Source organism: Bidens hawaiensis, unplaced genomic scaffold (genome assembly GCF_021521415.1).
Source record: "Bidens hawaiensis isolate Kalapana, Puna unplaced genomic scaffold, B.hawaiensis_p1.1 tig00034616_1, whole genome shotgun sequence".
NCBI classification, from domain to species: Eukaryota; Viridiplantae; Streptophyta; class Magnoliopsida; order Asterales; family Asteraceae; genus Bidens; species Bidens hawaiensis.
Genome location: NW_027495987.1, coordinates 102,644 through 118,585, shown reverse-complemented (window position 1 = coordinate 118,585; position 15,942 = coordinate 102,644). Strand labels below are relative to the sequence as shown.

The 15,942-nt window shown below is 31.6% G+C and overlaps 1 protein-coding gene across 1 annotated transcript; it reads left to right on the top strand.

Moving 5' to 3' along the window:
* Window positions 1-10,766: 10,766 nt before the first annotated feature.
* LOC143586356 (uncharacterized) lies at window positions 10,767-14,160 on the top strand. Its single transcript, XM_077067920.1, has 7 exons — window positions 10,767-10,814; window positions 12,426-12,831; window positions 13,191-13,360; window positions 13,445-13,525; window positions 13,617-13,692; window positions 13,787-13,867; window positions 13,985-14,160. Exons 2-7 carry the CDS (start codon window positions 12,444-12,446, stop codon window positions 14,101-14,103), a joined length of 915 nt encoding a protein of 304 aa, XP_076924035.1. The 5' UTR covers window positions 10,767-10,814; window positions 12,426-12,443; the 3' UTR covers window positions 14,104-14,160.
* The last annotated feature ends 1,782 nt before the right edge of the window (window positions 14,161-15,942 follow it).

Below are 15,942 nucleotides of genomic sequence, written 5' to 3'. Positions count from 1 at the left end.
TGTTCAAATTAAAAAATAAACTTATAAACTAAATAAAAAATAAAAACTTTTCATATTTTATATTTGACCAATTTTTCATCAGGCATAAATGTTAAGATTAATGTATAAAATTGAAAAAAGAATTATTTAACGAATTTATTGTTAAATAAGTTAATGATGCTAAAGTCTTGACAATAATTTCGTGATAATTAAAAAAATTAATAGTATATTGTTTAGTTAGTAAATTTCTAAAAAAAAGGAAAGTTTTTTATAATAATATTTACATTTATTTATTTGTTTTTAAAAACTGAAATTGACCAACCTTGCAACAATATTTTGAAGTTTTTAATAGTTTACAATGTCAACAAACTTTCCATCTTTTATTTTTGACCAAATTTTTAATTAGTATAAATGGCAAATTTAATGTATATTAAAGTTTATATTTAAAAAATCTTAGATATTCACTATAATTGCTTATTTATGATAAATATTTATCATCTTTAATTTTAATGATACATTCCGATCATTTATACATTTATTTATTTCCGATTTTAAAAACAGAATTTTGAACACTCTTTTGTAGTTTTTATTAATCTCCAATCTCAATAAACTTTCCATATTTTATATTTGAACAATTTTTAATTAGGCATAAATTTCAAGAATTACCAATTTATCTAATTTATTCAGGCTAAATTAAAAAATAAACTAATAAAGTAAACAGAAAATAAAACTTTCCATCTTTTATAGTTGACCAATTTTTAATTAAGCATAAATGTCAATATTAATGTATAAAATTAAAAAAAAGAATTATCTAATGAAATTTATTGTTAAATAAGGTAATGATTGTAACATCCCGAAATTTCTAAAGTAATATTTAATATATTATTTTGTCGGGTGAAATAAACGAGTTAGTGGAACGATAATAATAATAGCAAAATATGAAGACTTAGTAGGATAATTAGATGGGATTAGATATGGACCAAAAGAAAATATGGGCCTTCGGTCCATGGGCTTAAGGGAGTATAAATACCCCCTTAAACCCCAATCCTTTCCATTCCATCCATTTATCCATCCTAATCTCTACACACCCCAAAACACACAACCCGAACCAAGATCCAAAGGCGAGGACCCGAGCTCGTTGGTGCTAGATCGTCGTGACGAACCAAAGCAACAAAACCAGCTCGTGTTCGTAGTTCGACTCATTTACGGTACGTTTATATCGAGAATTTGTTCGTTTAGGTTTGGATTAGTATAGAAATGATAGATCTGTGTTTGTATGGTAAAAACGAATCCAACAAAGCTAAACTTACTGAAAATGGTTACGATTTGATGGGTTAATCGATTGATAAAAGAACCCGTAACCTATATGCCTAAATCGCACCCTTTAAACATAAATGTTAGGCCGATTTGATGGTTGGGGTTTGTAGGCGCTGGTCAGACGATTCCGTGGATACCTAAATCGAGTTGTTTGGTTAAGAAACGAAGATGATTAAGGACGAACAGTAGCTGCAGCCGAAAACTTCGCCTGCAAGCTAAGTTCGCCTGATGAACTTCGCCTGCAAGCTAAGTTCGCCTGATGACAACTTCGCCTAAAGCTAAGTTCGCCTATGGTTTAACTTCGCCTAAAGCTAAGTTCGCCTAAGGTTTAACTTCGCCTGAAGCTAAGTTTGCCTAAGGTTTAACTTCGCCTAAAGTTAAGTTCGCATAAGGTTTAACTTCGCCTAAAGCTAAGTTCGCCTAAGGTTTAACTTCGCCTAAAGTCAAGTTCGCTTAGAAAATAAATTAAAACGATAAGTAAAAGTAATCTAATACTAGGCCACCAGATTAAATCAGACGAGTATTGATACGTGTAACTTATACAGTCAGCCGAGCTCAGTTAAAGAAGGGATTTACAACTATCGGAGGAAGAAGCAGAGTTCAGGTGAGTTTCTAGCCCCATTTCCTTGTTATGTTTTCGGGACTGTGTGCATACTCGATGTGAAGTGTGAATACACTTACCTTAAGTGGTAAGTGTATGCTATAGATGTTATACGAGGTATATATTTTATAATGCTTGTCGGTACGTGAACGATCTTCGGATATTGCACGTATCGCCAAGGATAGTAAATTCCAAGTGGTTGATAGTGTGTATGAATGTTATGATGTGACTTGTTTATTACGTAAATACTAAACTGATATGAAGTGTGATATAGGCAGGTAGAGGTAGAGTGTGTTAGAAGTGGCAAGAGTCTAGTAAGGGTGTTAGTGGCATAACGTGAGCGCGTGATAGGAAAAGCCTGTACGTGCCATCGTTATTATGTGTGTATGATTGTTGATGTGACTTGCTTATTATGTAAATGATATGAAGCGTGTTGTAGACAAGTAGAGGTAGAGCGTGTTAGAAGTGGCAAGAGTCTAGTAAGAGTGTTAGTGGCATAACGATAGTACGTGGTAGGGTAAGCCTATACATGCCTTCGTTATTAAAGTGGCAAAGTGGCATAACGTTATACGTTATTAAAGTGGCAAAGTGGCATAACGTTATACGTTATTAAAGTGGCAAAGTGGCATAACGTTTTACGTTATTAAAGTGGCAAAGTGGCATAACGTTATACGTTATTAAAGTGGCAAAGTGGCATAACGTTATACGTTATTAAAGTGGCAATGTGGCAAAGTGGTAGGCGTAAATAAGAGGCTAAGTGGTAATGTAAGCAGGTTAGATAGTGGACTACGTGTCTGCGGATACGTATATGATGCATGTAGTGGTTGTATGATAAGTTGCTTGATTAACTAGAACTCACTCAGCGTAGCTGACTTTTAGTATGCACGCAGGTGATCAGACCAAAGAACTAGCATGAGGATGGCACATGGCATGGATTGAACGGCTGGTATCTTAAGATGGAAGAAAAGATGTTTTAAATATAATGATTTGTTTATAGTATCAAAGAAGAGATTGAATGTTTTGTATCGAATGCTTCAAGTAAACGTTTCCGCGGAAGTTTTAATTAACTCTGATTGCAAGAACTGTGTTTATGAGTAAATCCAACGTTAAAGTAGGGCTACCGGGTTCGAGGCCTTACAATGATGTTAAAGTGTTGACAATAATTTTGTGATAATTAAAAAAATTAACAGTATATTGTTTAGTTACTGAATTTCCAAGAAAAATGGAAATTTTTTTATAATAATATTCACATTTATTTATTTATGTTTTTACAAAACCCAAATTGACGACTTTTGCAACAATCTTTTGTAGTTTTTAATAGTATTCAATGTCATCAAACTTTCCATCCTTTATATTTGACCAAATTTTAATTAGCATAAATGACAAATTTAATGTATACTGGAAATTTAAATAATTTACTTTTGATTATCCTAAAAAGTTAATATGTTTTTTTATTAAATACCCATTAATCTATTTGACCAATTTAATATATTGTTAATTACTTATTTCAAATTTAGTTTTAAAAATATTAGATATTCACTATAATTGCTTATTAATGCTAAATAATTATCATCTTTAATTTTAATGATACATTCCAATCATTTACACATTTATTTATTTCTGTTTTTAATAATTGAATTTAATAACTCTTTTGTACTTTTTAATAGTCTCCAGTCTCAACAAAGTTTCCATCTTTTATATTTGAACAATTTTTAATTACGCATAAATGTTCAGATTAATGAATACAATTGAAAGAATAGTTGTATAATGAAATTGATTTTAAATAATGTAATGATGTTAAAGAGTTTGAAACATAATTTACTTTAGATTACAGTCACTTTAATAGAACTTTAATAATGACTTCTATGTAATAAAATTAAAATTAACCGGTTTAATTTTAATTATCTCTATATTGTTTAGTTAGACTTAATTAGTGAAATTAGTATAATAAATCTTTATTACTTTGATTTAACTTAATACATTTAACTAAAAGGTCTTTGAATCGAAATAAAACAAAAGTTTACTTACAGAATAATTTATAATAAAATATATCTTTATTTATTTATTAATATTGAAATGAAACTCATAATACCTTAAAAACTTTAGTTGCATATTAATCAGGCTGTTATGGTTTATTTTGTTTTTTAGATTGTGAACCAAAATTACTTTTTTTGTTTGTGAAATGTCGAAAAAGTTAATGCTGGGCTAATATGATTATAACATGTTCATATCCTCATTTGGTTTTTTAATTTAGGTGTATAGTAAGTTTGTGTAAGTATTACCTTTTTATTTATGCAATCTAAATGTTTAATATTTTGGTTACAAACTTATGTTAAATACTTTTGTTGGTTAATATGTTAGTTATGAAATTTTATGGTTGTCTATATATATATGGTTGTTGATATGCTTTCAACCCATTTGTCACATGAGCTACTATTCTAGAAAATAATTGGTGGGTTAGATACTTTACATAAATGAATTTCTGATCATCTATAAGGATTCAAGTTAGCCGACAGTCTTCATATCCAGTAGAGTAAGTTGTGTTATTGTTGTTTCCTGTGTAATATTTCTAATTATCATGTCTTTAATATATTTATGAACATCAAATATAAATAACCTAATTGGTTTTCAGGTTTTCTAATTTATCTGTTTTGTGTATTAAAATCATTCATTAAGTCAACAAAATTGAAACATCATGCTCTATAAAATTCTGTTTTTATATTTATGTTCATCTTTTTCATATGCTAACTATATTATATTCGATTACAGATGTATTCAAAATTAAAGAAAACGTAATTTTTGGTCAATCAACGCCTTCTAATAAGAAGATTTCAAACGGTTAGTCAGTTTAATATTTTTTAGTTACCCTTTAATTTTTTTAGGTATGCATATTTTTTGTAAACGTGCAGCTTCAACGCCAAGAGAACTATTTATTAACATTTTGAACGGTAACATTTTATTTTAAACGCGGTAATACACTAAAGTATAATTTCTTTATTAACTAAAATATAGTAAATAAAAATTAATATGTTATTACCTAAAAATTTGGCACTTGTAACAGAAATTTATAAACGATTTTTGATATTTTTATTATTAACTAAATTATACCTTTTTAATAAACGAATTTTTAATGTATGTTTACATATTTCTTTTTTCTATTTTCTTTTTTAGAATGGATAGGAAACATAATTTCCAATTATCCATACTATTTTATTTTCTTAAAACCAATTAAAATATATGTTTTAATTAAGATATGTATACGAATAAATTTATGTTAATTAGAGGCGCAAAGATATTTCTCCATTATTTTTTTTACTTGTATCTGGTTTAATCAATTTATATTGTTTCCATACTTAGCAACAAAATTAACAAATTTAGTTGTGCTTCATATAAAAAAATCAATTTTTGGTTTTAATTAAGACCATACAAATTATATTTTTATATTTTAATTTGAACTAAAATTTTCAAAAACACATTATGCTAAATAAATAAGAAAGACCAAAATTATTTTGACTCATAGATTGGTTCTAAAAGTCGATGTGCCAATAATGTTACTAAAGAATATGGATTAAAAGAACGGTTTGTGTAATGGAACTAGATTGCGAGTAATTAATTTGGGTAGGCGTTTTGTTGAAGTAAAAGTTATTTCATGTATTAATGCTGGTTATCGCACTTATAAAATTCGTTATGGTGTAACACCTTCAGATAAAAAACTTTCGGTTAAATTGAAGAGAATGTAGTTTTTTTTTCCAGTTGTAGTCTGTTTTGTAATGACCATTAATAAAAGTCAAGGTCAATATCTAGCAAGAGTTGACATATATCTCAGAGACCCGGTGTTTACACATGGACAACTCTATGTAGCTTTATCAAGAGCGAAGAGTGGTGTCAAAATTCTTATATTAAAAAAGGAAGACAAAGTTACAAATAAAGAATCAATATGGTTTATAAGGAAGTCTTTTTAATAGCTTATGTATTTTACATTTTTAACTTTTGATTATATTTTCACTGTAATTTGAATCTTATTTTGGTTTATCTTTGTATTTCACAATCATTTGTTTTCGTACAAATATTATTTACAACTTAAAGTATGTTGTCGTCCTGAATAACATATAAAAACTTATGTTGTCCTTTCAAATGACACGTGTTTGGTTTGAAAATTTCAATATTTCCACCCGTGTCGTACACGGGTTAATAACCTAGTTGTGTATTATATAAACACATCATTAGTTTTCTTTTGTGATAGCAGTATGAATTTCGTTCTTTTTTATTATTAATAAAAAGATTCGAATTGTTATGCAATATCGTGTTTGGTGTTCTTGATTCATTTGTCTAAGGTTTAACATTTGCCATTCTGGTTCATTTACATGGAGGTATGGTTAAGTTTGAAATCTTAAGGTCTTAAGTTTAAAAGTTGACCTAAGCAGAATCATGGGAGATCCCATAACAAGTCTCTATTTAATAATTGGCACGTTAATTTTATTAATTATTAAATGAATTGTAACTATAATTGTAGTTAACATTTTAAAGTGTTTTAGAAAATTAGAAAATGATAACAACATTAAAAAGTACGAATTATGATTTTACATATACAACATAAAAATATATATTCGTAGTTTAAAACTAAACGTTTTTATTTTCTCTCATCATATATTTTTCTAATCAAATACATGTATATTTATTTAACATGAGACGACCCTGGTAAAATCTTATCATGACTTTAATCCAATATCAAACTCACGTTATCACTTTAAATGCTATGCCAAATATTCATGATGAAAGCTAGCAACATCACTCAACATCAAAATAAGTATATCATGACAATGGTCGTCTTCTTTGCATTCCCAATTCTTGAGGGCAAATATACAAGACAAACTTCTATTTAATTCTTTTTGACTTCTTGATATTTATCCATAAATTCCGTCAATCAGTAACACGCTATTTCGCTTTTTATGTATATTCGTACATTGTTAGAATTTAAGATTTTGCATTTCAATCCCATTGATCTTGACTTGGTTTAACATAGGTAAGGTGAGTGTAATTGCGCAAGTTGACTCAGCTATGGATCAAACTAATTTTAATTAATAAATTTGTCAACTAAAGTATAAGCGATTATTTTAAAGTATACACTATTCATAAAAAGTTATAATTTAGATATAACATACTACACACACATACACACACAGTTGTTTATGCAGAGTTGTTTATGAGAATTCCAATACCTTGGCTGAGCCGAAATAAAAAAGTCCGTAGGCCTTAACGAATAACAAAATACATAAGTTATTTGTAAGGCCTCGTTACCGGTGCCTCACATTTGGACATTGGATTTACTCATAAACACAGTTCATAATATCAGAGTTAATAAAAACATTCGCGGAATCTTAAAACATTCAAACCATCATATTACAAAACCATACTTTGTTGTCTTAACGGGCATTCGAATCATTTAAACATAAAACATTGTCTTTAGAATAACATAACATTTCTTGAGATGCCAGCTTCTTCAAGTCCATGCCATGTGCTTCCTCTTATGCAAGCTACCTTAATCTACTCACCTGCGTGCATACTAAAAGTCAGCTACGCTGAGTGAGTTCTAGTTAATCATCCAACATACAATCTGTCTCATACTTGCACACGTGCCCGAAGGGGTGTACATTATTCATACTTACTTTTCATACATAACTATCTGTTCTATTTAAAGAGCCTTCCGCTCTATAACCTCACAGATATTATAAGGGTCTGGTCCCTAACATCACAGATATTATAAAGGGTCTGGTCCCCAACATCACAGATATTATTAAGGTCTGGTCCCTACCATCACAGATATTATTAGGGTCTGGTCCCTACCATCACATATATTATTAGGGTTTGGTCCCTACCATCACAGATATTATTAGGGTCTGGTCCCTTTGTTTCGTGTAACTGTACCGTACCTGTTCATACATACTTTCCTTGACAATACGTGCAATCTCCGAAGAGCGTTCACGTACCATCATCATAACATACATACATTATGCATACATCATATATTCATACATACATCATATCTTTCATCATACTTATCAATCATATCTTAACTACCACCTGACGGTACATGCAATATCCGAAGATTGTTCACGCACCGTCAAACAATCATTATACATAAATCATACAAGGCATACACTTACCACTTAAGATAAGTGTATTAACTATCACATCGAGTATGCACACAACCCCGAAAACATAACAAGGAAGTGGGGCTAGAAACTCACCTCAAGGCGGTTGCGTTCACCATTTATAGTTAATCATTTCCTGAGCTGAGCACGACTAACTGTATAATCATACATATATTAAATACGGCTCGAACTCTTCCTATCGTATACTTAATTAATCTTACGTATCTAAGCCGGTTTTACTTCATTGGATTATTACCGGTTAGTTAATCGCTACACTTTAACCCTTGAAGGCATCTTTCATAAATCATCAAAGTCCAAAGGTCACTTTGTAATTATATCATTCTTTTCTAAGTCCAGGGACTGTTCTGTCATTCTTTCAAAGTTCTAATTCGTCACTCAGTTCTTAACGAATGGGAATTCATAACGAATTAGCCATTATAGCGAATCTGCCTTTGTAACGAATCAGGCATCTTAACGAACTGGTCCTTATAGCGAATTGGACCTTAACGAACTGATCTGGTCAACGAATGAACCCTATAACGAAGGGGGTTCATTCGTCCCTCTCTTAGCGAATGGCCTTAGCGAAGGGCCTAGTTCGCCCTTATTTCCTTAACGAATGACATGCTAGTTCGCTAATCTTTCCTTAGCGAATCGGCTGGCGAATCACACCTACTTCGCTAGTTACCCTTAGCGAATTAGGGTTAGGTCAGGATGTCAAAACATTCCATGACATCGCTAACCTCGTACCAACCTTTTCCGGCGCCGCCTTTCGGCGCCACCGCCGGAAAACCGCGGATTCGCCGGAAAAAACGTGTTTTAACTCGTTTTTCACCGTTATTCGTCCTGTTCGATCCATATCTGAGCTAGGGTGACCCCTAAGCTCATCATAGGTTCGGTTTATACCCGAATCCACCCGGATCTCGTGACTTAAACGGTTTAACGGTGTCGGCTCGTCGTTTCGTGTTCATAACTAACGGTTTTAAGCTCAAACAATAAAATACTATCATTACCTCGGGTCGGTTCTCGGTTTCCTTCTTGATATCGGTTTAGAGAGAGAGAGAGAGAACTAGAGAGAGAATCTTAAGTGTGTGTTTTGGATGGTGTAAGGGATATGTGTAAATGAATTAAATGGAGGATTAAGGGTATATATATTTTTGATCATGGGCTTAAGCCCATGGTCTTTCCTTCATTCCTCCATAACCCAAGTCCATAAACCATATCCATTTACCCAACACAAGTCCATCTCATATTCTATTGAACTAAACCGATAACGACCCGCTATAAAATAAACGAACTTTATTTTATTAATATAACCGAAAGTAGGATGTTACATTATTTTTTATAAACAATGATTAATGTTGTAACAATAAATGTAACAAAAATATAGTATTATTGTAATGCCCAAACTTTTGAAACACTAAAGTTTAATGCTTATACTGAGTTATTAATACACAATTTTTGAGAATTTATATAGTTATTTTTAATATAAACATAATTTTTTTAAATTGTTTAAAGGATTATCGAAATGGTATTTTGTTGAACTTAAAGTTCTTAAGTTAAGGATGAAGTACAATTAAACCAAAACTAAAGGGCGAGTATGTAAATAAGACTTAATTACAAAATAAAGAGCAATGACTATTTTTGCCATTCATTGAAACTTGATTTTGTAGTCATCTCCTCGACTTTCCGACATAAGTCATACGACGAACCTATTTTTCTAGGAAGTTTAAACACCAAAATTAACGATTGAATCGACCAATTGACGATGTCGTTTAACTCAAGTTTTGGCCCCCGAATATAACATGCCTCGGCCGACGGTCCGACTCACACCCCCCGGCTCGGCCCTGCATAGAAGCACAGTTTGGATCGGCCTTCTCTTAACTTTTATGTTCTTAGATTAACGCGAAGCTCCGATAGATCTCGTATCTTGAAAGCATACACAGGTGGTAGGGATGAGATCGATACCATACCGGCACCGATACCGAATTTCATAAAAAAACATGAACCGAATACAGTACCGTATATATTGGTTCGGTACCGGTATGATAACAGTAACGTACCGGTATTTCGGTAATTTACCGCTTCAATACCGCTTTAGAATTCTATCTTTTTTTAGCATGTAACATGTCCAAACTAGCGTCTTATTTGTTTTTGTAGTAGATCAAAAAAACCGTGTTTAACTTATTTTATTTCGAGTGAGGGTTCTCTGGTTTGATCAGTTGACTTTTTAAGAAAAAAAAATGAATTGAGATTTATAGATTTGATTACGAATGAAATATAATGAGTATCAACCAGTGATATTTTGCAATATTGATTAAAAACGAATTAATATCATATTGATAGTTGCTTAAATTCCCATTAATATAGCTAAATACAATCACTAATATTTTTAAAATTTTAGTTAGGATCACTTAAATATCTCTACTATATCTTATAAAATTTCGGTACCAATACCGATTTTGCAAAGTACCTGTATCGATACCGTTTTTGACAGATACCGAATTTATAAAAATTCGATACAATCGGTCGGTACGGCACGGATACCTGAGAATGTTGGACCAACAACTAATTTCCATAAGCCCATAAGTTTTTGTAACGTAGCAAGAAATTAAAAATTTAAAATGTGACCCACCCGTTCTTAACAACCAACCGGTTATCCGGGTCAAATAACCCGGAAAACATCACGTTAATCAATCAATCACGTTTGGCATCAATTCAACGCAATTTCTCTGCAGCTGAATTTTGGTTCTGAGTTAACTCAGCAGGTAAACGATCCTATCAATCCTTTCGTATCTGCTTTTATTCGATTTAATTTCATTCAATTGTTATTAGTAATAATCGAATCGTATGCCTTTTGATAGTTTTATTTGCGTGTTATTTATGCGATTATTCTATCGGTTATGAATTATGATGATCAAATTGCATACGCGAATTGTTTATTATCGTTTCAGTTAATTATATGTTTCGTTGTATTAATAACCGCTTAATTCTGTTACTGATTATCTCCCTAGGGTTATTATTATTATTATTATTATTATTATTATTATTATATCGGTTCTAACAGCTAAAGTTTTTAGTAATTAATATAATAATTGGTATGCCTGTTGCTTGTCATTTCAATATACAATTAAATTCATTTCTGTTGTGATTTTTGTGGTTTAGCTGTTATTGTTATCAGCTCTCTTAAGGTAAATTTGATTAATGGACCGATTTTCCGGCGATTTCGGTCCTGAATGGGTTGTTGAGGACTTGAGGGGTTAAAACCTGTCTACTTCAAGGTTTTACATACAGACATTTGTATTTATATACAAAACTGAAATTACATATAAAAATTCTGATCCGATTAAAATCGCTAGTTCACACCCCACGGGCCGACTAGCGAGTTCTACAACAATGATAATGGTTAATGGTTATATGTGTTTTGTATCTCTCTTTAGTTTTATTATAATAATTGGTATGCATGTTGCTTGTCAATTTAATAAGCAATTAGGGCTGGATTAATGACTTACTTACATAATATAGGTTTCTGTTTTAGCTGTTATTGTTATCAATTATATAAGGTAAATTTTATTCAATTTTTCAGATAAGAATTGAATATAGGATAACGCAAATCATTCTAATATAGACGGTAAGATGAAAAATAATGAACCAATTTTCCGGCGATTTTGGTTCTGAATGGGTCGTGGAGGGGTTAAAATCTGTTTACTTCAAGGTTATACGTATAAAAATTTGTTTATGTATACAAAAATGAAAATCACATATAAAAATGTGTGTGTGTGCGCGCGTGTGTGTGTAACTACAATTAGATATAAATGTTATAATCCTTTTAATCCCGATTAGGGTTGAATCTTAATTATCTTATGCTTATCAATGATTTACATGATTCACTTCTGTTGTGATTTTGTGTTTCAGCTGTTAATTTTACAAGGTACATTTTGATTCATTTTTACACAACCTGCTTGTTAGCTGTTATTTTCTCATAATGGTTCTTTGATTAGTTAAAAAGGTTGAATATATGATAACACAAATCTTTCTAACATAGATAGTAAGGTGAACAATAATGGACCGATTTTGCGGCCAATCTCGGTGATTTCGGGCTTGAATGGGTCGTGAAGGGGGTTAAAACATGCCTATATCAAGGTTTTACATATAAACATCTGGATAAATGTACAAAACTTAAATTACATATAAAAATTCTGATTCGACTAAGATTGCTAGTCCACACCCCACCGTGTGACTCACGACTAGCGTGTTCTACAACAATGATAATTGTTAATGGTTATACCTGTTTTGTATCTTTTGATGAGAATTTTTGAAGAATGTTATATTTGGATGAGTGTCAATAACTTCTTTGGATAACATTATTAATTTTTCAGATTGAATCTTTGAAGAAAATGCAAGGTGGCAGAGGAAGAGGCGACCCGTTCTTTGGTTTTGGCGATCCTTTTGCTGGTTTTGGCGGTATGCCAAGCTTGTTTGGAGAAAGGGACCCGTTTGATGACCCGTTTTTCACGCACCCGCTTGGTGGAATGTTGCAGCCAGGTCCATTTGGTCACTCCATGGGTCCATTCATGGGTGCGAGTCCTTTTGGATCGAGCTTATTTGGTCCAAATGGAAGTCCTTTTGGGTCAAACCTAATTGGTCCAAATGGAAACCCCTTCATGGATACACGTGTGCCTATAATGCGTGAGCACAGGCAATCCATGCCAAATGGTTCTAGGGGCCCGGTTATTGAAGAACTTAACTCTGATGATGAAAATGATCAACCAGAAACTGGGCATGGTAAGTAAGATAATACTATAGTTATATGTATGATCTTTTTTGTTTGAATATAATTTCGTGTTTTTATATACAGATGGTCTACTTTACACGACATTGTCTGAATAGATAATATATGCCGAGGGTTACTTTTTTTAGGCTTGTGAACGAACACAAATCAGGCATGTTCGTGTTTGTTCGATTAATTTAAACTAAACAAGTTATCGAAAGCAAACATAAATGAATGAACGAGACATGTGTTCATGTTTTTTCATACTAAAAAAAATGAATATTAATGCTGAATGCAAGCCATGCAACGGGAATTGCATGTACTCGATATTAATGCGAATCGAATTCAATTAATAATATTATTATTTTTGCAGGAAGAGAGCTGAATCCGACACAATATGGGAATCGATCCGCTCTCATGCGTGATACACACTCGGGCCCACAAGCTCATGGCTTCACATTTCAGAGTTCTACTGTTACATATGGGGGTTCTAATGGGGCATATTATTCTTCATCTACTACCAGAAGGGCTGACAGTGATGGTGTAAGTAACTGTAAACCTTTTTTTTTATTTGGAAAATATGTAGATTTATTTTTATTTTAATGGTGTATAATATGGGCGTATCAGTTGAGATTTGAAGAACATAAAGAAGCTGATTCTGTAACGGGCCAGGCAGCTCATAGGGTCTCAAGGGGAATCCATGATAAGGTATTTACTTGCTTATTTGTTATCCATTTATGATTTATGATTTATAATATTAGTCGCAAGTTTAATGATATATAAGCTTCTTGTATGGTAGGGTCACACTCTTTCAAGGCATCTGAAATCAGACGGGCAGGTGGATACACTGCAAACGTTGCATAACATCAGCGAAGGTACGCATATTTATATTTTACAATGTATTTCAAAAGGTAACTAATAATAGATGATTAATTAATTAATTAATTAATATGTTAAATTGTTACTCAGATGAGCTTACTGGCTTTGAAGAGGCTTGGAAAGGAAAAGCTAGAAATCGTCTGCCTGGTTGGACCGAGGCAGCCAATGATGGTAGTAGTTAAACATATATCGCAACATTTAATTTGTTTTTGAGTTTTCAAATTAAATTTTGAGATTCTTATTTTTATTATAATTGTTCTTTTAATTTTATTATTATTATTATTACAGCTGGTGTTGGAGGGTCTGGTGGTTGGGCACTGCCTTCGACTGAGAACACACATGCAGGTGGGAGAAGGCGCCTAGGTGCAGCCGAGCAGGGTCAATCATCAAAAGTTAGGAGGCGTTAAATAAGGTCAAAACGATAGGTTGTTTCGTGTTGATATATTAGACCGAATGCTAGATATGTAAGATGATGGGAGACCGACCGACCTGTGGTTATGATATTACATAGATATGTGTTTGAAGCTTGTGCTGAATATGTTTCTGACCTAGTTAATGTTTCCTGTGTTTGAAGCTTGTGGTTAAGTCCATGGTGATCAATTAGGATATATGATAAGTTTAATACCCTCTCTCTATAGGACCGGTGAAAAATAGGCCAATTCTACATCATTTTGTTCATTTCTCACGGAGTAGAATTCTCATCAGTACGAGTCAATGGAATGACTCAATGGTCTCTTATATTCATATTCATATAAAGGGCACACTAAGCATAAATTCTCTCTTTTAACTTCAAGACGGATTGAATATCTTTTATAAGAAATAAGATGAAGACATGAAATTTTTGTTCTTGTAAATTCACTATTTCATTTATATATCAAAAATGACTAGAGAATAAAGTGACGGAATTGAATGGCAGCATAAAATACTGTTGCGCCGGGTTAAAAAACTAGTTCCTAACAAATATAAAACTATAGGTGTTCGTGTGTGACTAAGGCACATTTGACTCGTCTTACTTGAGTGTCTAGATGCACCCCTTGTATGTTTTTGACCCCATAATCTTATATATTGGTACATAAACAAAGTTACATGATTTGTTTGTTGATTTATCAGTTAATCCATTATATTTGTATATAACTAGCGTACTACCCGATGTGTTGCGTCGGGGCAGGTCGGTAAAACCCGACGGTAGTAAAAGTCAAACGTTGTTGGTCTCTGTTTTGAGATGAGACCATTCACATTAGCAAACTAGGGGTAGTTTGTAACACTATTGAGGATTAAAAAAAAAGAAAAATTAATATAAATGAGACGAATGGCTCGTCATGGCAACCTCTATGCCAAACCACTTCCCCTCCACTTGTCACTTATTCCATGGTTCTTTTTTTCTATTTATTTTTTCTTTTAAACTAATTTATTATAACATCAATATTGTTTTTTTCTAATAACTTTTATTAATTAAGTTTTTTAAAAATTCTAAAAACACATTCTTGTTCAGTTTTTTTTTGTGAACACGTTGATATAAATTTTTTGAAGTTTGTAAAAAAATAATTTTTAGTCATTACCGATTTAAATTATCCGCCACTTGTCAACTTTATATTGGTTCATAAGATTTTTTGGATAGAACTTATTATCTAGAAAATCTGACATTATCTGATTATATAATTCATCATCCGACACTTGTAATTTTATATTTAATGCTACGATCGTAACTTTGTTATCTACTTTATTAAGTGTGTTTGATGAATATAAATATTGTTTTTAAATATTTTTATATTAAATATATATTGTGTATTCTTAAATAAAGAAATTATTTTTTATATTTTTAAACACTTTTAATAAAAAAAACAACAGTTATTAATAAAAAGAATTATAAATTATATTTATTTAATAAAAAATAATGAAATTTGGTTTGTTAATGAGAATGGAAAGTTTGGTTTGATTGGATTGGGTTGATGGAAGGGAGAGAAATTAATTTTAAAAATGAAGATTGGTTTGGGTTGGTTTGTGAATGAGGATGGTCTGACAAGTCTACTCGAATTTGGTCAGTCTTGGTTACGTGCGTTATGGTGTCAGCACTAAAACAAAAAATAAGACAAACAATATAGAAAATGTACATGTGCTCGTATTGAAATATGGAATAGTTCTTAGATAAATTAGATTTTTAGATAAATATACTTTCTATATTCTAGACATAATTGTTGACTTCTAAAAAGAAACTAATAATATATATTTCTCCTAAACTACGTTTA

Excerpts from the sequence above, each read along its gene's own strand:
- LOC143586356 (XM_077067920.1), top strand. The coding sequence starts at position 12,444 with ATGCAAGGTGGCAGAGGAAGAGGCGACCCGTTCTTTGGTTTTGGCGAT. Across the intron at positions 13,693-13,786 it reads GTTGCATAACATCAGCGAAG|ATGAGCTTACTGGCTTTGAA; the intron begins GTACGCATATTT and ends ATTGTTACTCAG. Across the intron at positions 13,868-13,984 it reads GACCGAGGCAGCCAATGATG|CTGGTGTTGGAGGGTCTGGT; the intron begins GTAGTAGTTAAA and ends TTATTATTACAG.